Source organism: Balaenoptera physalus (assembly GCF_965194825.1).
Source record: "Balaenoptera physalus genome assembly, chromosome: 5".
NCBI classification, from domain to species: Eukaryota; Metazoa; Chordata; class Mammalia; order Artiodactyla; family Balaenopteridae; genus Balaenoptera; species Balaenoptera physalus.
Genome location: NC_138884.1, coordinates 15,531,946 through 15,553,997, shown reverse-complemented (window position 1 = coordinate 15,553,997; position 22,052 = coordinate 15,531,946). Strand labels below are relative to the sequence as shown.

General features: G+C 39.1%; 1 protein-coding gene and 1 long non-coding RNA gene across 3 annotated transcripts in view; both read left to right on the top strand.

Annotated features, from left to right (window-relative positions):
- LOC309660829 overlaps positions 1–22,052 on the top strand; it is a 1,143,314-nt gene that overhangs the window by 872,483 nt on the left and 248,779 nt on the right. The window lies entirely within an intron of this gene.
- UNC5C (unc-5 netrin receptor C) overlaps positions 1–22,052 on the top strand; it is a 409,465-nt gene that overhangs the window by 348,541 nt on the left and 38,872 nt on the right. The window contains exons 8-12 of one of the 2 annotated variants that reach the window (XM_082461680.1): positions 2,667–2,723; positions 4,726–4,917; positions 5,941–6,285; positions 9,134–9,221; positions 19,470–19,638. In XM_082461680.1, coding sequence (XP_082317806.1) covers positions 2,667–2,723; positions 4,726–4,917; positions 5,941–6,285; positions 9,134–9,221; positions 19,470–19,638 — 851 coding nt within the window. The remainder of the gene's footprint in view (positions 1–2,666; positions 2,724–4,725; positions 4,918–5,940; positions 6,286–9,133; positions 9,222–19,469; positions 19,639–22,052) is intronic. The other variant, XM_082461681.1, reaches the window with a different exon arrangement.

The window sequence follows — 22,052 nt, the reverse complement described above, 5'->3', positions numbered from 1 at the left end:
AGTTTTGTAGAAACCATCGATAAGATCCTGTCACTTCACTCCCCATAGTGATCTTTTCAACATTACGTCTGATGACAGTATTTGCATTTCAGTTAGAATAAAATTGGAACTCCTCATGGTGGACCACCAGGCCTACAAGATCTGGCTGCTGCCCTCCGCTCTGAGCCTACCCCTTCCCTCTTTCCTTTCACTCACTACCGTCTGACTGCTTCGTTTTTATGTCAGGACTTTTGCATCCACTGTCCCTCTTCATGGAACATTGTTCCCTCCAGATCTTTACTTGGCTGATTCTTTCTTCTTGTGCAAGCTTCAGTTTAAATTTCATTTCAACAGAAAATTCTTCCCTGATTTCCTAAGTTGGTCATTGTTTTATCTCCAATCACATTACATTTTTTTTTTATTTTCCAAGAGGACTTTTTCAGCATTTGAAATGACCTTGATAATTTTGTTTACTTGTTTATTTTCCATTAAACAAGAATGAAAGCAGTGACTTTTCCCATCTTGTTTGTCATTGTACCCCTATGCCTAAAATAGAAGCCAGCATATAGTCATAGGGTTCAAGAGTATTTGTTAGGTGAATGAATGAATGAATGAATGAATAGATTCCAGTTCTGTGCCTGGAAATATAAGTCTCAGATAAATTACCACAAGGCACAAAAGTATTTATTGAGCAGTCCAGATCTACAGAAACACAGGAAAGTAGAGATTATAAATTTCCTTTTTATTATTCCTTGGTCTGCCTGTCAAGAACAGGGATTCTGTTGGGAAGTAGAGATGAAAGCCAAGGAAAACCCAGAACTGCTTCACAGGGTGAAATTTCAGACCCATCTCTCTGGAGATAGGCTTCTACCTTTATAAGATACAGCTCTTCTGCTTACTCCAGCAGGCCCACCCTGATTCTTATCAAAATTTTCAGGGTGAACATCAGACCATCCCCAAATACCCTATTTTACGTTTGCTTCTGGGCCCTCTCACCAGCAAAGGAAAAAAAAAAAAAAAGAAGAAAAATCTTTTGACATCCCTCCACTTAAAATCACCCCTACAACAATGACATCACTTATCTGGTCCCCTGTACTAGCAGTGAAATTATATTGTCTTAAGTCTTTGGGTTTCAAAAATAACCTTTTTTCTTGTGCCTGTGTATGTCCCAGATGTCCTTTTATTGAGTTCACAGAATACAAATGGAAAAAGGTTATTACCAGGCAGAAGTGTTTAAAAATGAAAATCAAACCTAACACATGGACTCAGGCAACTGGAATAGGAATATAATGTTTATGAAACTGAGTAGGAGGTTGCAATCATCGCTCTAAAATAAAGCATTAAAAATTAATTGAGAGCAAACCTGTCTGTGCTACAGCAAACCTCTCTTTCATTAAGGTAGCACTGCATGTTTCTCCTGAATTAGTTCCCCAAAATAGGTAAATAGCTTGTAAGAACTGCGTGTTCAGCAAATTACAGAAGATCTACATAAGGCACGATTTAGAGTTACCTTTATCGTTAGAGCATTAGAGGCCTTTAATTTTGAACCAATTGTGATTCTTGCAGTTTCTCTACATTTTTTTGCCCTTGAGTATTACTCGGAAAGTTTAATTCACATGGTTCTTATTCATCTTCATTCCATTAATCCAAATGGTGCTGTGTCATTTGATGAATTCATATGTTACAGAATGTTAAATATTAGGAAACTGTGGGTGCTAGCTATGTGATACTTTAAATTTTTCCACACATTTTCATTTCAAAAAGTTTACGTTCCACATTTTAAAAATGTTTTCTCCCAATCTTCTACTTCACATTATTGCTATTATTGATTGTTATTATCATCAATCATCATCATCATCATCAATCAGTTTCCTCCTTGGAATACACTAAAAAGAAAGAAGAATAAAACCGCTAGTGTTATTTCTGCATTTACTGTTTGGATGGGGTTTTTATTTTGCCCAATTCACCCTATTCCTCTGAAGCCCTAAAATAAACAACCTTATAACCTCTAGGCCCTATTGATTTTTGAATGATTTCAAGTAAAAAGCAATCCAGTTTCCATTGCATTGACAAACTGCTCAGTCCCTGGGCAAAACCTATTGGATTCCTATTAAGTGGAGGGGCAAGAAACAACTGAAAATCCAAAAGGTAGATTTGAGATGGAAGGAGGAGAGGTGGTCTTGCTCAGCTCTGTAAATGGGTTTTTAACCTTTGACCAATGACGACAGGCCTTCTTTAGTTCTGTTAGACCAAGGACAAGCTGTTATGATTAAATAAAAGAGGAAAAAACTGTTCAGACCCTTACTGAATATGTCCTGGGAATTAAGGCATATGGCAGGGATAAGGAAAAAAGATTTTCCTTATGCTAATGACCCTTGATGTCTGAAATAAATTAGATCCATTAGAGTTTATGCTCAATAAAAGAAAGACTTTAAGCGCTCCAAAGTTAGTGACTCGAGACCAGTTTTGGCTCTGAAATTCAATCTGCCTACTTATTAATTCTTAGTGAGGCTCCAGAGCAGACAGGAGATGCAAAATCATAATTCTGTACTGAACCAGAATTTTAAAGGACCCAGGTTTCTTCTCCTTTTATTTTAATTAAACCATTTTTCATGCTTCTCATTTTGTTTCCCTCATTAATTTGATTTTGTTCCCATTTTTGTTTCATTTTTCTGTTTCTTTTCAAGGTTTCATTTATCCTATTTCAACTGAGCAGAGAACCCAGAATGAATATGGATTTTCTTGTAAGTTTGATGTTTGGTTTCTATGTTGCTGAATAATCGTTTAACGTTATTGCCCCCAATTCAAGTTTACCTTTCTTTGGATCACAGATGTGCACACAGGAAATAGGCGCCTAATATATTCTAACATGAAAAACAAATTAGATTTTCACTGCTGAAAAGAAGAAAGGGTCATTTCAAGCCTCTGCCAGCTTTAAAATCTATCTACCATTCAAAGCTAAAGTCCCAGTAGCTGACAAAACATATCAAGAAATATGTGGATCTAAGTAAAGGGCAGGGTTCGAATGCTAAAAAGAAAAGGGTTGAGAAAATGCAGATCTGTTGATTTAGAAATCATGACTATTGAATAAGTAACTACAGCCTGGTAAAGTAAAACATTAAGGATTTAGATGCACTTTCTGACCAGAGTTCAGGATGCTGCTGTAGGGCCTCAAATGAAACCCAGCAGCAAAGTGAAGTCAGCACTTGGAAAGTAGTCCCCACACAACCAGGAGGGCTCGGTATGTCACTGGTTTCCCGAAAAGATCCGCCCATATTGTCTTGATTGATGCTTGAGCAGGTATTATAGAAACTTTGGGAAAGACAGTTGTTTAAAACAGAAGGGATTCTTTTACATACAGTACATTTAAACACAAAACCCTAGAAGAGATGGAGCGATCTCCCATAGGGAATTCTTTTTTACTGTTAGTGTGTTGAAGATACGTGACATGAGAGTGTGGGTGACCACGTGGGCTGCTGGCAATCGGAATGAGGAGTCATTTCACCGCATAAACCACGTGGCTGTGAGTCTTAGCAGAGAGTAGTGGTTCCGTGACTTTTAGGAAGCCATGGGACCTACAAACCTGAAAATTCTCTTCCTGCAAAATGCACATGTATACAATTGAGCATAAAAAGGTGGTTCTTGACCATCTGAAGTACCAGTTTAATCACCTTTCACAGTGACGGGAGCAGCTTGGGTTAATTTTGCTGACAGTTGTTGTGGGTCACAGAAAACTAAAAATAGAGACTTAAAGATGTCTAAGGGATTCAGGAAAGGTTTAATTTTATTGGTTTGTTGTCTTTAAATTATCAGCTTTTATCACCATTTGCCGTTGGATCACAGCATGTTCTATTGCCACTAAGGCAACGTGCAACATTTATAGGATTTTTCTTCTTGCCTTACCCAGAGACAGACCTCCCAGCTGACCTCACACCATGTTAATCAAATGCTTAATGGCCTTTTTGGGGGTAGGCTGACCTTTCTGATCGCTGAACCAGGCCTTTATCTTACTCGGTACACCATAGAGCTGTATTTTATTCCAGTAATGAGTAGCTCAAATGTAAATCTCTGACAAGAAACCGTGAGAAGCTCCGGGTTCTCAGAGGTAATACTGAATCTGTAGCAAAAGCCTGGAGTTATCAGCGTTAACCTCTGCTCCCCAGATCTGGGTCTCCTGAAAGTACACCTTTCAAACCCAACATGTTTGCTCCCAATGTTTGCTTTGCTTAGTTCCGCTGTTCCCACCCACCCCTTCACTGATTTAGGGGAAAGTGAGAAGAGTGCTGTGGAAGGTAATTTGCGACTTGGAATGGTACTTAGAAAAATATTCTGGTTCAATAAATATACAGATTCAGAACATGCCAGATGTTTCTAACAGAGTGTTTATGTTTATAAAGAACTATAAGAGAATTCAAAGCTGCCTTCCAAACTTTTCCACCTGAAATTAGTAATAAACTTTTTTTTCCTGTGGGTTGAGATGGTTTTAGCTCCAGTTTCTTCTTATGCCTTGTAATAAGTGGTCTGTTATGTTGCCCAATTTAAGATAGATCAGTGAGTGGATAGATGCAGAGTGAGAAAGAAAAAGAAATCAGAGATAATTTTCCACCGAAAGACCACAGTTTTATATAGCTTTGAAATTCACCTATAAAAAAGGCAATAAATGTCTAAACAAATTATAGCAATACGTATGTGTACTGTGGGGAATTTCTCTAACCATTTAATTCAATGTTTCCTTCTCCCCTTTAGCTGCTCCTGATTCAGACGACGTTGCTCTGTATGTTGGCGTTGTGATCGCTGTGATAGTTTGCCTGGCCATTTCTGTAGTTGTGGCCCTCTTTGTGTATCGGAAGAATCACCGTGACTTTGAGTCTGATATTATTGACTCTTCTGCACTCAATGGAGGCTTTCAGCCTGTGAACATCAAGGCAGCAAGGCAAGGTCAGTTGACATTGCACTTCACACTTGGACTAATGCATGTAAGCAGCCTCCCTGTGTGTCTTCAAAATCAGTGACATCACCAGGTTGGAATGCAGTCACATCAGCTGGAATGTAAACTCCATGAAGACAGAGGTTTTCGTGTTTTGTTGATTATAACAAATTAGAGTTGACAAGGTGCACAGATCTTTTTTTTTTTTTTCCTTCTCTAACAGGTTTCTCTGTCATACTTTTTTTTTTTTTTTAATTATTTATTTACTTTTGGCCGCGTTGGGTCTTCGTTGCTGCACTCAGGCTTTCTCTAGTTGCGACGAGCGGGGGCTACTCTTCATAGCGGTGCGCAGGCTTCTCGTTGCAGTGGCTTCTCTTGTTGCGGAGCACGGGCTCTAGGCGCACGGGCTTCAGTAGTTGTGGCGCATGGGCTCTAGAGCGCAGGCTCAGTAGTTGTGGCGCACGGGCTTAGTTGTTCCGCGGCATGTGGGATCTTCCTGGACCAGGGCTTGAACCCGTGTCCCCTGCATTGGCAGGTGGATTCTTAATAACTGCGCCACCAGGGAAGCCCTCTCTGTCCTACTTTTAAACTTTTATTTGAAGAGTACACAGATTGGTTGATTGATTTTTTGAGTTTCCTTTTTTTTCCTTTTGACAAGACATCTTGTATTGCTATGAATACAGTGGTCTACAGATGAACCCAAATCCAGTATAGACAAGAGAAGCTATTACCTAGTCAGCTAGTGAGGATTACTGCCTATGAATCCAATTTGTTGAAATAACTAAGTACCATAGACACAATAAGTAGACTTCAAGGCAAAATACAGAATGAACTTGTCTGTTTATTTGTAGCCAGTAATAAAACAGATCCTAGTTATCTAATTGCCCTGTTCTCAGCAGAATTTTAGAGTCTATCCAGTGCTAATATCTGTTGATTGCTTTGCTGTTGGCTCAGAAAGTGTCGGGGTGCGTCTGGCTAGTGTAGGTTGCCTGAATGAAGAATGCAAATGGACGTTCCTTCTCCTTCTGACTCAGATCTCCTGGCAGTACCCCCAGACCTCACGTCAGCTGCAGCCATGTACAGAGGACCCGTTTATGCCTTGCATGATGTTTCGGACAAAATCCCAATGACCAACTCTCCAATTCTGGATCCACTGCCTAACCTGAAAATCAAAGTGTACAATACCTCAGGTGCTGTCACACCCCAAGATGACCTCTCTGAGTTTGCATCAAAGCTGTCCCCTCAGATGACCCAATCCTTGTTGGAGAATGAGGCCCTCAACCTGAAGAATCAGAGTCTAGCAAGGCAGACGGACCCATCCTGCACTGCGTTTGGCACCTTCAACTCCCTCGGCGGTCACCTTATCATTCCCAATTCAGGTAATTCTTAAAGGTCTTTACATTGCAGAGACAGAGCTTGAAAACTTATTCTTGTGCCAGAATCTTTATTATTTGTTTTCATGAGGCCTGAGAAGTTAAATGTATCCTGTCTAACCCAAATCTACTTTCAGTGTAAACCAGACATTACCTACGTCAAAATCAGCAAAACCGTTTTATCTTTCTCCAACCAACTCTGAAAACACTTCCTCTAGAAATATTACACTCACAGCTTTCTGCTGAGGCATAATTTAGAACTGTCATTGACCTTCTTTTTAATAGCGCTTCAGAAGGCGACATTAAGCCAGAAGCCCCCACTGTTGTCATCACACTTTAAAAGGACAAATTAATTAGAAAACATATCAGTTGGTTCAGTTCCAGTTTCCTACAGGAAGCAGTACTTCAGAATACGAATTTTTAGATGATCACAGGACATGATAATAGACATCAGATCTTCATTTGTTAACTCTTTATTACACAGTCTTCAGGCTCAAGGTATTTATAAGGTACTCACTCCAACCTCTGATATACCTACCGAGAATCACAGCTTCGTCACGTGTCTTTTTGTAGTATTACTCAGCTTTCAGTTTGTTTAGTTATCTGCTTCTAGAGCATAAGCCCCATAACGCTCTTAAATAGTGAACTGAAGGTAGTGACTCATAATGTTTGATTAAAGTTTGGTATCCATTAATCAGTAGTAGTAATGGGTTGGGAACTATCAGTTATGAGAGGGTTTAATGGATTCCTCTGTAAATGTACAGTAGCTCTTTTGGATCAGACAGATTATTTTGTGAACACAGTAAAAAGAAAGAGTTTGATTGAACTAAGGTTTATATGTAGCATAAGAAGAGAATATAATGTGTAAACAGCCATAGAGCCAAGTAATATACAGAACCAGTTGGTCTTCACGTCTGAATATGAACTTGTCTTTGACTCTTCCTCTCTTTCAGTCCCCCATTTCAGCACCTTGGCAATTTTTCACCCCATATCTTCAAAAGTATATTTTAATAAATTGAAATATTTAATGGAATATCATTTTTCCTTTTTTAAAATATATTTTACATAGCTGAGATCACACATTACATAAAGTGCTTTTATTCAAATTTTTCTCATTCTCACGCTATTGCATGCTTTTTAAAATCATGATTTTAAATATATTTTTAATAGTCAACCAAATGAATAGATCAAAATATACTCTATTGTTCTTTCATTGTTTAAACATTATATTATTCCCAAGACAGTTTTATTTTTTCATGATATCCACTGGATTCTACCTCTCCTTTGCATTTCTACATCTGTCACTTTTTCACATATGAATTATTATAAAGTCTTCTTAAGTGGAAAGGAGGGAGCTAGCATGTTTTAAATATGTTCTGGGCATCAGTGATCTACATGCATTATTTTATTTAATACAGTAACGGTAGTTACCTAATATGTGTCAGGCCTTACTCTTGCTACTTTACATCCATAGTCTGTTTCATCCCCGTAACAAACATAAAGGTACATTTCATTGTTCCCACTGGAAAAAATAAAAATACTGAGGCTTGGGTGCCTCATGTGTGGTCCTCCTGCTTCCACTCTGTGCCTCACCAAACCATCCTGACATGAGCGTGACATTCCACTTCCCACAGCACCCCAAGGCTCACGTTACTTGTCTTCTCAAGAAGGCCATGCCTCAACACTTTCAACCAGATATACAAAGGCTTTGAATAACTATACCTCTTTAACTCTCTGTCCTTTACTCTTGAGACTTTCCAACGTGGTTGGGCAGATTCCTTATTGTCTTGTGCTCATATGGCGTATTCCATCCCCTTGCTAGTTAAATAAGCTACTCAAAGACAAGAATGCTGTCTTTTACTTCTTGGCATTCACAGCATGCAAAATACTGTCCTCACAATCATGTCTGTAAAGTTTTACTGAGTTGAAATTAACTGCATTTATTAGAATAAAATCATGGAGCTAAGTATCTTCAAGTTGCTGCCCACTGTGAATTACCCTCTGATGACACCGCAGTGGTGCAAGCCCATGATTCCTACAGTGTGGTCTACAGACCACCATCATTGCCATCACCTGGCGATTTGTTAGAACTACAGTTTCCCCAGACCTTCTGAATAGAAACTCTGGGCGTAGGATCCAGTAATCTGTACTTTAGCAAAACCTGCAGGTGATTTTGCTGCAAGCTCAAGTTGCAAACCACTGCTATCAGTACAGTTAACTTAGAACAGAGCTCAATCCAATAGTTCTACAAAATGCACCAATTAGCAACTACGTAAAAACTTGCTTGACCTGCTGTGACGAAAACTCGCAATTGTGTTCACTCTGTAGAGTTACGTATGATGAAAGAAGTTCTCCACCAATTATTATTCTGTTGCAGGAAAACACCGATGCTAACCAGATACTTCAGAAGTAAACATTTTTTGATACTGTTGAGGTTAGCATTTCCCTGACTTTGAATCTTGTGGGGATTTTTTTTTTTTTAATTAGAAACGATCCATCATTACAGCTGTTTGAGATTTTAAGAGCAGTTGTTGGTTTTCCCCTCCTTTTACAAGGAAAACAACAGTGAAACCATCTGTCTCTTCCTTAAATAAAACAGGAGTTTAAAAATTACATCATTCCTTTAAGTAATTCCATAACGGTTCAGAGGGAGCTGTGGTAACAAATAAGGCCAATAAGGAAGGAAAGCAGGGCAGCTATGAATATTTACATGTCTTTAGAGAAAAAGCAGCAGGATTATGGCTATGTGGCCACAGAATCTCCTCATTCCTTTTCATTTGCTTCAAAGGCATTCTGTGAAGTTCCCTTTTGATTCATAGGTCTTATGTGACTGCTTTTCTCTTTTGCTATTCAGGAGTAAGCTTGCTGATTCCCGCTGGGGCCATTCCCCAAGGGAGAGTCTACGAAATGTATGTGACTGTACACAGGAAGGAAAATATGAGGTAAATATGCTTTTTCTGGTGCACTTGACTTTATCAATGTCTGACTTGGAGGAGAATGGTACATTAGAAAGAATAAACCCAACATATTTTTGTCTTTATTGCCCTGCTTCTGGCATGTCCTTTTTCACCGAGACCTGTAAAAGGTCAGTTTTTACTTCTCTTTATCTTTGAAGCTCCAGACACTTTTGCAGATCTTAAATATGGGCAGAAGGCCAGAGATCTTTTCCCAAGTGGAAATGTGGCCATATTAACGGAGAAAAATGGCCAGAAATGTGATCCATAGATTGTGCAAGAGATACAAAGAGACATCAGCTTCACGTGGCCTGGTTCAGGAATCCATCCTGTTGCCATTATAGGGTTAAAGGCCACAGAGAATTAGACAGCCCCTCAATCCCTGACCTGCCATCCCCACCTCAGCCTAGCACTTTATTCTCGCCTGCAGGTTCTTCTTTTTGGGACTGTCTTCTAGCTTTTAAGTGTTATCGACCTCCTTCTTACGTTTGGCACGTATACAATCTATATTTCTAAATGGATCTAGGGTTGATTAAAACTAGATTGAATCTAAGGGCTGTTTTGAATGTGTCATAATCGTAAAGATGAAGTTATTCTAAGTAAAAATAACAAGAGGAGTTTCAAAGTCCTAAATTCAATTTTCAGTTTGGCTTCTAACAAATTGTTTCTGGTCTTTCTTGATTAGTTCTCACATAAAGTGTGTGTGTTAAATAGTGCTTTATAGGCCTGACTGATTAATGCTTCTAAAGTGCACTGAGATCTTAAAATAAGAGATGATGTTGATATGAAGATCCTTACATGCAATTATCATTATTTTTCCTAAGGGGAAAGGCATTGGCTCCTCTGCCCTGAGCTCTGAATGCAAAGCATGAGTGACAAATGTAGAACTAGGTTATCATTGTAAGGCATTATACCTTTTCTCTTCCCCTCCGTCATCCTCAGAAAAACATCTCTTTTTAGTCTTGCTCTTCAGTAGCTGAAAAGCTCTTCCATTATGCTCTCAGGTGGAGATGTTGGTATTTATAATCTGTAGGAGCCAGAACATTGTTTTCTTCAGGTGGTGTACTTTCACCTACACAAACACTAGCCTGTCTAAGAAAATAATAAAAATTCCTTGAGCATTATTCATGTGCCTTAAATTTGAGCAACAGAAAATCACAGAAAGGCTTGTATTTGCTCACATCAAATATTCATTTTTCCATTCTCAATGCAAAGTAACATTCACAGGCCCTCAGAGTGCCCTTCTTTTGCAGCAGGAGAAATGAAGATTAGCAGACTCCAAGATCCGTTTATATTTTTGTTTACTTCTTTCTTTTGTCCAGAGTCAAGGTTAGCACTGAACTAAGTACATCCATCCCTCAAGGCCTTTTGCCAACATGGACGTTTTGTTTAAACAGAAATGAATATTGGCTTGTGCTTTATGCTGAGACGTAGTGAGGTGTTCATGGTCTCTTATTTTTCATCTGATCACCATTATCTTTAGCTGAAGATCAAGCCTTAAGGGGCTGCTGCAGGGCGTGCTGAAATTGAAAGACACGGGCACTCAGGTGCCTCATATGATTTTTCTTCCCACAATTTAGTCAGCACCCTGACCAGGATAATTTTACACTTCGGATGAAGGAGGGAGAAAACAGGAAATTGATAAAGCCAGACACTTCTGCTTTTAGTTTCCTCTGCCTTTGACTTTAAAGAAAAGGAAACTATAAATCACTCTTGCTATGCCTACCACCTGAAGTTAGGTGCAGAGGGAATTACTCTGTTAAATTTGGTGTGCATCAAAGAAGTTCTGTTTATAAAAATGAAGCTAGAGGAACCTCAAGATCTCAAAAGAAAATATGCACAGAAGACCGTGAAACAAGGAACAAACAAAAGACAACTGTCTCAAATAAATGAGAAAGTCCTCTCCACTAATTTTCTCTTGTGAACTGGATACGTTTTTCTTATAAAAACACAATGACAAGAATGTCGTCTTAGGGTATATAATAATACAAAACATAGCTACCATATAGTCAGCATACTTTTTTTTTGACAAATGATAAAATATACAATACTTTTTATTATATATTTCATACAGTCAATTGATTCTCCCAGAAGGCTTTCACTGAGTTTTGTCAAACTCTTTTATGGTTATAATTCAGCCACAGTTTGACAAAATCAGGCTAGGAATAAATGCTTTATTACTATCTGATTTAGCAGAGAATTTCTTATGTTATTGATGAACAAAGACAGTTCTGACCTGCATGTTCATTGTTATTTTCTTTTACTTTTAAGACCAAAGTGAAACAAAAAAGATACACCTTGGAACTTCACTTGTTTGTCAATGATAGGAGTGAATTCTTTGGGTAGTCTGATGATAGTTTTCAAATACTGGAAGAATATGCTTTGCCTCAATTTTTTGGTGCTATTTACAGTGTACATCTACACACACGATATACTTTTAACTGCATTAACATTTTCTTAGGTCTAGGAAGTCAACAAAACAATAAACTTTAATTTCATTTATTCCTCACTACAACTCTGCAAGTTATGATGAGCTCCACCTTTGAAGATGAAGAGACCAGGGCTCAGGGAAATTGTCACGTAGCCAAGGTTTCACAGTTAGCAACTGAGGGAAGGCAGAATTCACGCCCAGGTTATCTCCCCGCAAAGCTCTTCTGCTGACATGCTGTCCCTCCTCCATAGCACCCAGTACACAAACAGAGCCTCTGCCTTCTTATTATAGTGCGTTGCGGGACACAGTTTCTTTTCATTGCTCACCAAAGACCCTTTCTAGCCTCACCTGATCTTAGAACTTCTTTCAGGGAAGACACTGTGAGGACAACAGGAGATACGTTACTTCAAGGCATTTATAGGAAAATTCCGATTGTTCTTCTCCATTTTCCCTCTCTCTGATTGCCTTTATTGCATCCCAAACTGGGTGTTTTTTCCAGCTGGATGGTATCCAGCTAGTCATCTGGTGATGTGAACTGTCTAAAGGGAGGTGTGAACTTAATTGCATGTGGCAAGTGAATGTGACAAGAGGGGGCCTTACCGTCACGGAATGTGCTCTAAGAGAAAGCACGGGATAGCAGGTGAGCAGGCCGAACGGGGCTGCAGAAACGGGACGGGCTGCCTCTGACCAAACGGGATCTGAGCTGTGAGGCTGCACTCGTGATTTCTACTTCTTCTGCTTTACACATCCCCGGAAAGGCTGCAAAGCCTCCCCCCCAATCGCCCCCCGCCCCGTGGATAAAGTTCCCACAATTAACGGCACTAACATGGACCTTTTTGCCTTGTTTCCAGCAGCAGTTTAAAAAAATGAATCTGACTCAGACTGAAATTTTGCCTTTCATCATTTCTTATTGAAAAACGAATTGAAGATATGAACGTTAATTTTTTTCTTTCTCTGTATTCTGTACTTGCCTAGCAGTTTTCTCAAAAGGCCAAAAAATCAATTTAGACATTCCAGATATAAACTGTGGGGAACCATGGAAGGTCTTTGAGCAGTCAAGTGCTGCAGGAATAACCGCGCTTTTAAAAGATTGATGTGGTTGGTGATGGTGTGCAGGATGGATCGGTAGAGGAAACAGCAAGAACCCCCCCTCCCCGCAAAGGCTGGGGGCCCTGGTTGGCCCATGGCAATAATCAAGGTGTGCGGGGTGGAGGGAAGGAGCCAGGCCTGAGTCTGGAGAATGGAAAGAAAAATATGTTCCAGAAGAAAAAGTGTTTCACAACTGGTTAGAAGCGTGGCAAAACACAAAGGACGTATTTAGGAATCAAGCCCTGGGCACTGAGGAAATTGTGAGAGCAATACGAAGGGGTCAGAAGCAGCAACTGGTTCAAGGGGAGAAAGGACAAATTCTGATGTAGCTGTGCACGGCGTGTGCGAAAGGGGACGTAGGATTCTTGCTGGAGACGCACATGGGAAGTCACCAGTGAGTGGATCTTCCAGGGAAAAAGTGCAGAGGCAGAAAGAAGAGGACTGGGGAAAGAACTTCGGGAAATATTCTTATTTAAGGTTTGGGTATGATGGGCAAAACTAAATAGAACGTGAAAGGATAAGGCAGATAAATAGAGTTGGCATCTAGCAGGGTGCTTAATATATAGTTGCTTCTCAATGAATATTTTTGAATGAAAGACTGAATGATTGCAATCATAATAGGAAAAAATCAAAGGTAAAAAGGGTTTCAAGATGGAGGAGTGACTGACAGAGGTATTACTAAAATTAAAGTGTAAAGAAAGAGAATGATAATTTAAAAATTACTGGATTCGTCAACTTCAGGACATTGGTTGCCTTTAGGATTTTTTTTTTTTAAGGATGAAATCCCAGTAGGAAGCATTTAAGGTGTTAGTGGTGAGGCAATGAAGACTATCATCATATTTACTGAATATAAATAATAAAGTAAAATGTTAGGATAGTGGGCCAAAATGTCTTTTGTATGTAATCATATAGCAGAAAGTTTTCATTTATTTTAATGTGTTGTTTGGAACTTTGTATAATAGTAGGTGACATTATTATTTCTCAGTGAAACTCAGTGATATTATCCTTTTAGGTAGAGTCCTGAATTTCTTGTTTGAAGTAACAGCTATAAAAAGACTGAAGGTAGAGGGGGGAAGGGTGTGGAATCCAGGTATATTTAAATCCTATTCTCTCACTGTTCTCCACAGTGTTTATTTATTGAAGTCCTACTTCTAAAGAAATGATTCAAGGTGATTCTTTTCAATGGGAGGAAAATTGTTTTTAAATAAGTGGATTAAAAAATGAGAAAATAGGAAAAATAAGATTAGAAAGATAAGATAAATTCAGGTGAGCAGTTAGAATATAAAATATTTGGTGGAATTCCCAGCATATTTCTTGTTAATAGGTCATGAATTTACTATTTCAAAGCTTTCAAGAGGGAAGCATGGTAGGTTATAAGATCCATGTGTCCAAAAGGGAAAAATATGCCTGGAGGAAGCTCAATTATTTCTCCTTCGGTTCCTCATAAAGAAAAAAAATTTTTTTTTAATACGGTGAACAACATTTAAAAGATCAAAATAGCAGTGAGCTTCATAGGGCTACTTCTGTTAGCATCCCTCAGTGTGAGTAGATAATATAAAGCCCAGGGATAAATTCAGTAAAATAATTCCACAAGGATTCAGCAGTTCAGTCCAGGGCACAATATTTAGCTGTTCAGGCTTAATCCAGGGACAGATTTTGGTCTGTCTGGGGCAATGGGGGCACGCCCTTCAGAGTGGCTTCCATAAATATTTTTTTTTTATTCAATTGATCTTTTGATAGCAAGTGAGTTAGATATTCCTTGTCAGATGCCTAGAGTGCAAATATTTCAAGTTGCCGGTTATACATGAAACTGTGTGCTTTAAAAGGCAGCTGAGCCTAGGGTGGGATTGTCATCCTGAGGGACCTGACAAAAGACATGTGTGTTAATAGAAGGCATCTCGTCTCTACACAGAGGTAGAGGGAGAAAGATTCTTTTCACGAAGCAGTTTTGAGCTTGCTCTAGCAAACAGATCACAGAAATTTCTCAAGGCCGTAAATCTAGATAAGCAACCCAGAATATACCACTGTGTGAAAGAAACCAAATGACTTGTGTTTGGATCCTGGCTTTGCCTATGACTAGCTTTGTGGCTTTGGGCAAGTGTGTTAATTTCTCTAGCTTTCAGTTTCCTCTCTTGGAAAAAAAAAAAAGGTAATATAGATACTTATCTTGACTACCTTAACAGGTGTGCCTTGGGCAGCGAATGCAATAGTTTTTATGAAAGTTTTGTGGATTCTGCACTTATGTGTAGGAGGAGTTGTGCTCGCCGATAACAGCAAGCAAAGGATAAGAAAATCTGACAGGAAACTAAAACTCCTCTCCGAGGGCTTTGTCCTAGAGGCCTCAGAACCCATCCGACATTTACCATGATATTATCCTTGTTGGACTTTGAAAAGCCTTTAAAACTTTAATCATTGTTCATTACTGGATTTCTACTTAATTGCTGTTTCTGCAGCTAATTTTTTGCTTTGAGTTCGTTTCTATATCATCTGCAATTAATATTTACAGAATGTTTGCTTAAATATCTTAGAAAACACATGAGACATAATGAAGTCAAGCCCTTCTCTGCAAAAACATAAAACAGATTTTTTTATATTTATTACTACTTTTGTTTTATGTATTTTAATATCCTCCCTTTATGTAAATAAAGGAAATGTGGATTTAAACGCTCTGACCTTTGGTTTCATGTAGTTAAGTCTTAACCTTCCCTAAGTGGCTCCTTCCATATATGCTTGGAAATGTTTCCAATTTCAGTGCTACTTCTTTCATCTTGAAAACCCAAAAAGATTCTTATCATTATTACTCCTTTGTTTTCCATTCCCTGCTATGAATTCCACATCACCAATTCCCTATTCATTACATCCTTGCACCTCACTGGGTTAATAAATTCTTTTGACACCTACGGCCCCTTGCTTCCCTTGCTATCCCTCCTCCAAGAACGGTGCCCATCAATATTGCATGCCAGGGGAGTGCAGGTCTGACAGCACCCCAGCGCAGCAGGGAGTCTTCTCCCTTCTGTTCCAACTCAGTGATGAGAAGAATCCCTCCTCCTCCTGCCTCAAGCACCGGCTGCTAACAGCAGACTGAGAGACAGATGTTTCCAATCCCCAACTCTATTGCAAGGACCACTTGAAATGGATTCCACTTTAGTCTCTTTCTTTAAAAGTTTAATGCTCGTTCTCAGGGTACACTTGTAACTAAAAGGTAAGGGTAGCGCTCAGGAAAATGCAGCCATTGCTTTTTTTTGCCCTGGTAGGAAAAGTAGAATTAAACAAGAGTATAGTTACTGCTTAAGGCAGATAGTGTAATATCAACTATGGCACAATGAAAGCAAGACTTCACTCATGTTCTAAGAGAATGAATTTCAGACTGGAACAAAGGAGGACAAATTGCGTTAAGGGGATATGAAAACCAAAAGGGGATAGTAATGAGTTCTCAAGCTGCCACTCACCTTATAATTCCAAATCTAAGTACATTTCCAAGTACTTTGATAACTTTAGATTTAATAAAACTATGTTATTATTCAGTGAGAATGGAGATGATATTAAAAGACTAAAAAGAGATAATTTAAAAAAATTTTTTTCTAAATAGGAGGAAAAGAAAGTCACAGGTTGGGAGATTCTAGTGAAATTTTAGAATAAAAGAAGAAGCACTGATAGCCAAGTTTTAGTAAGGGGAAAATATGCCAGATTTTAACTGAGTTCTTAGAACTGATGATAATAATCACCAAGAACTTAGGAATTTCTAAGATTTGACCTTACTTGTGACCTACCAGGTTGGCTGCCACAGTTTTGTAGATGCTGATAAATGACACAAGACTCCTGAGTCAGAGACAAAGGATACTTTATTGCTCACAGCAATAGCACTATCCAAAGTATTTCCATTTTTGTGCCAGTTTTCCAAGTTCTGAAAGGGTGATGTAAAGACAGAGGACATCTACACACTCAGTGGTTCCATTCCAGGAATATACCATTGAGTTTAGGGAACCTGAGGGTTTTATTATGGGAAGTAGACATGTCTGCCATTTGCTCCAGAGGTAAGCACTATCTTTATCTTCCAAGGAGATTGCTATACAGTTGTCTTGAAAAGACAGTCGAGACCATGCAGAAATATGAGAGATCTGTGGAGAATAGTCTTCCAACAATATTAAAAAAATAATAACAGCTTCTATCATTCATTGAGTGTTAAGTGAGGGTAAGCCATAGGTAGAAGCTAACTTCTAGATTATGTAGTATTTATATATTAACCATAGATAAAGACTAGAGGAAAATACATTTCAAGTGACTGTGGCGACTGTAAAGGAATTTGATATGACCTTTGTAATATCCATGTGAATGAAATGGAAAGATATGAACTGGACAATGTACATTTTAATGGGTTTATGTTTGACTGAACTAAACTCAAAGTATTGATGTCAGACTAGAGAGAGGTTTCAAGTCGTGTCCTTGAAAAGGTCTCTGTCTTTGCCCTGTTCTTGTGTTACAGTGTTATCAGTGATTGGAATGAGAACATAAATGGCAGGCATATCAAATTTATGGAAGATAAAAGACTAGAAGAGATAGCCAATATATGGAGGAAAGACATAGCATTAAGAAATAGATGACCTGAAAATTTTCCTAAAACAATTAAAGTGAAATTAGATGGCTAAATATAAATTTCTCTATATAGGTTCAAAAGCCATCATTGCAACCACAGACCTATAAAGAGAGACTAAGAGCCTTTCATGTTAGGAATGCATAGTGGTTAGCTTTAACAAATTACTTAACCTTCTTGGGGCTTCACTGCCTCCTTTTATAAAGGACATGTTTAACCATGTTATCTCTTATCTTCCCATCTAATTCAATTCTGCTAAATAATATTTATAAACAATTGAGAATAATCCAAGGCAACAATTTTGTGAGGCACTGATATAACTACATATCCCAAAGCAGAGAAAACAGTAGTCCCCCTATACTGTATACCTGAGTACAGTCAGCCTTCTGTATCTGTGGGTTCTATATCTGCAGATTCAACCAACCTTGGATCAATAATACTTGGAAAAAGCAATTTTTTCCAGGAAGTTCCAAAAGTCAGAACTTGAATTTGCAGCACACTGGCAACTATTTACACAGCATTTACATTGTATTAGGTATCATAAGTAATCTAGAGATGATTTAAAGTATGTGGGAGGATGTGCATAGATTATATTCCATTTTATATAATGGTTATACAATTTTTTGGTTATAAATGGTTATAACAATTTTATAATGGTTATATAATTTTTATATAATGGTTATATGCCGTTTTATATAATACTGTGCCCTTTTATATAGGGAACTTGAACATCCAGGGATTTTGATATCTGCCGGGGGGTCCTTGGAACCAATCTTCCATGGATACTAAGGGGTGACTGTCTTACACTCATTTCAAGATGCCTAACTGTAGGGAAGACAGTGAAGCACTGACAGACATCTCTATGAAAATAAAGATAGAATTATAGGGAGAGATCAAGAAACCATGCTTTTCTAGTTGAAGTTGCAAAAATTGAGGTTTCATCTGGAAGAAGATGGCGTTATAGAGATATCATAATAATCTCTAAGTGCTTGAGAGGCTCTTTCATGCCAAAGTGAGAGAAAGCAGGTCAGGATATGTGGAGAGAAGTGTCAGGAAGACAGATTATATTCATTCTAAGTATTGAGTTGATAATAGATGAGTTGACCCCTCCGTAGTAGTGGACTGCAATTTTGGATGAGTTTAAAGCACTAACCACATGTCAGCATCTTGTAGAGAAGCTCTGTGCTTGTTGGCCCTGAGGGCCCTTCCTCCTCTAAAATTTTGTGAGTCCAGGATTTCTTAACTCATACTATTCTGACAACATAGTTGTATTGTTTTTGCAAAGGCATTGGTTTTGGACCCAGCACCAGTGCTTGTTAGTTGTGAGACTTCGGGCAATCCACTCAACACCTTGGGGCTACTTCCTCACATATCAACTGACAGCTTGGGTTAATTTATTCATTGGCTGTTGGTTACAATCTTATTAGGGAAAAAATAAGGCAATTAAAAAAAAACATGTAAAAATAAAGAATTTGGATCTTTGAAGTTCATTCCACCCAAATTCTCAGAGTATGAAGTATACATGTAGAGAAACATCACTTTAAATTGCTATAGAAATACAGTTCTACATTCTTTCTTGGTCACGTTTGAAAAAAAATGAATCTGCTATACTAGCCTCAATGATTCCTGAAAGTCATTTGGAAGAAGTTTAGCTCTAGGGTGTCCTTATTCTAAAGTGATTTTTTTGAAGTGTTTTTCAAGTTAGGTCCTAAAAACACGATAGTATGGTAAAACTCTGTGAAACGACTGGCAAGTATTATCAGAAAAGATGCTTATGTAACTTCATAAGGACCCTGTTCCTTCTCATTCCATCCTGAAAGTATCAGTACATGAATTCAGAGGAAATTAGCAAAGGCAGACCCGTGTCTGAAGGGAGGGATCAAAGATATGCAGGCAGATTCACTATTATTAGAAAGACCTCAAGTCTTGCAAGATCAAAGTCTCGGTATAAAGTGCACGTCTTCCCATTTAATTCTGCCTCAACCCCACCACTGCCCCCTGCCCCCGACAAAACAAAGCTCCAAGAAGAAGCTATTTGTGCAACTTTAGATCTGAAATCTCGGTGAGTGCGCAGTACCTAAATCCTACGGCACTTTGGTGACGCAGATCTCTGCTCTCCTCCTAGGCCGCCCATGGAGGACACACAGGCGCTCCTGACCCCTGTGGTGAGCTGTGGGCCTCCAGGAGCTCTGCTGACCCGCCCTGTCATCGTCACCCTGCATCACTGCGCAGACCCCAGTACCGAGGACTGGAAGATACAGCTCAAGAGCCAGGCAGCGCAGGGACAGTGGGAGGTGAGCTTCTGCTGGGATGAGGGTAGAGCCCAGGAGCCATCCATGCAGACGAGCAAGGGCAGTTATGGGAAGGCTTCTGTTTTTACAGCAAAACATGAGTGGAATTTTAGCTTATACTCAAAATGAAAGAGAGAGGAAGACAAAGAGGGGAGAGGGGGAGACAGACGCTGGTTCCTGAGTGCTTTATCTACTGACGGATAGGCACCAAGAAAAAGATGGTCAAGCATTAGCTAACTCATAGGGAAAGTGTACTTAAGAGTCTTATATAAGTCCCATTTGAATATACATACTATCTTGGGAAGGGAAACTATATATATATTTTTTTATTATTATTATTATTATTATTATTTTAATTTTCAGGTAGAGAAACATTGCACCTGGGTCAGAAAATGTTAGACACTTAACTTGCTAACAGGTCCCAGGAATATAGGTCTGAACTTAACCTGGCAAAGCAGGAAGGGTGTATCCTAAGCTCCAGTACAGTGAAGAACGTCTTTGGCGTCTTGACTCTCTGTAACTGCTGCCATCAGAACTTCTTAAGGACAGTGCCTTAAACAGACCCTGTTCTTTACATCAGAACCCTGCAGTTAGCACCTGAAATGAAGTGCAAAAGGATTTGTTATATTTACCATGAAGATTTTATACCGAATACCTAAAAAAAATGATTTGCGTAGTCATTATAAAGAGAATTATCCAGTATGCATGTTGGATATATTTTGTGATTACTCACAGTATTTTTCTTTTTTTTAAAATATTTATTTATTTATTTATTTATTTTGGCTGCGTTGGGTCTTCATTGCTGCACGCGGGCTTTCTCTAGTTGCAGAGAGCGGGGGCTACTCTTTGTTGCGGTGCACAGGCTTCTCATTGCTGTGGCTTGTCTTGTTGCACAGCACGGGCTTCAGTAGTTGTGGCTCACGGGCTGTAGAGCTCAGGCACAGTAGTGGTGGCCCATGGGCTTAGTTGCTCCGTGGCATGTGGGGTCTTCCTGGACCAGAGCTCGAACCCGTGTCCCCTGCATTGGCAGGCGGATTCTTAACCACTGCGCCACCAGGGAAGTCCCTCAGTATTTTTCTTTTAGGGAAAATATTTTAGGAAAAAAAAAATATGCATGAAGACTCAAACCCCTAATATTTTAGGAAAAAGTAGTAGTAGAGGTAGAAGCGTAGCAGGGCATACCTGGGATTACCTGGAGTGTCCTCTCTGTATGGATGTGCTCTCCTCTTGGCCACATGAAGGTGAAGGGTCACTCATTGCCAGAGGTCCTGGATTGAAGTCTAGGGCTATACATTATGTTAAGAGTGGACTTTACCAGATCTAACTTCAATTCCATTTAAGTTTAAATGATTTATCTCAAAAACATCCCAAAGTCTTTATCTCAAGGGATCCTAAATTGTTTGCACAACTCTCTGTCTATTACCCTAATACCCTACTTCAGGATTTGAGTAATAACAACAATAATAAGAGGAAAAGAAAAAAAAGATGTGAAGAGTAGAAGAGGGAAGTCCTTATGAAAACACTCTTCTGTTTGTCACAGGAACATGGAGCATCTTTATTCTCCACCATTTCTTCTAGGAGATTTTTTTGTAACATGCCATCAGGAAATGACACTCGAGCCTTGCCCTTGCCCTGCTGGAGAAAGCAGCTTCTCTCCAGGTGTCCTTTTGGGGCTGGAATAAACGTGGAGGTTCTGAGCTCCTTTTTCTCCTTTCCAGTTCAGTTTAAGCTTTATCTTTGGGTACAGGTTTAGCTGAAGAAATGATTTCATGGATGCTATTAAAACACAGTCCTTACTTTAGCTTGGATGTTGTTGCATGGCCTAACTAATAAACAGCTACCTGAGGTGCCTCCTTTCATAGCTTTGTCCAGCCCCAGGGACTCAATTTATGATGAAACATTTGTTCATGTTTTTGACAAATAACCGTTTGTTCACCATGATCCAGGCCCAGTGAGATACAGTATGAAGCAAAGAAGCTATGGTTGCTGCCTCGGTGGAGATTAAGTAGCCTAATGCAGAGGCTGAATCGTGCCCACACATGGGTTTTATTTCTCCCAAATGAAATTTTCTTTTAAATTTGAATTGGTTAAAAGTTGGAAGATTTCACATAATAATCTGAACTTCCAACTTCTCTTGAAAAATTAAAGGCTGTGTCCTCACTGGGCCTGCATTCCTGCCATGCCTGGTACTTTTTCTGTAAGCATCTTTGCCATAGACATCTTTACCACACGCATTTTTGCCACATAACTAATTGGCCTTAAGGCAGTTTTGCTGTAAAAGATAAAATAACTGGTGGACAGTTTGGTTTCAACTGGTTGACAGCTGGGTTTCATCTCTCCACTGACACGGTACTACCATTTTTATATTACATAAATCGGAAAGAGGCCAAGGGCCAGAAAGGCACAGAGTCGAGCCC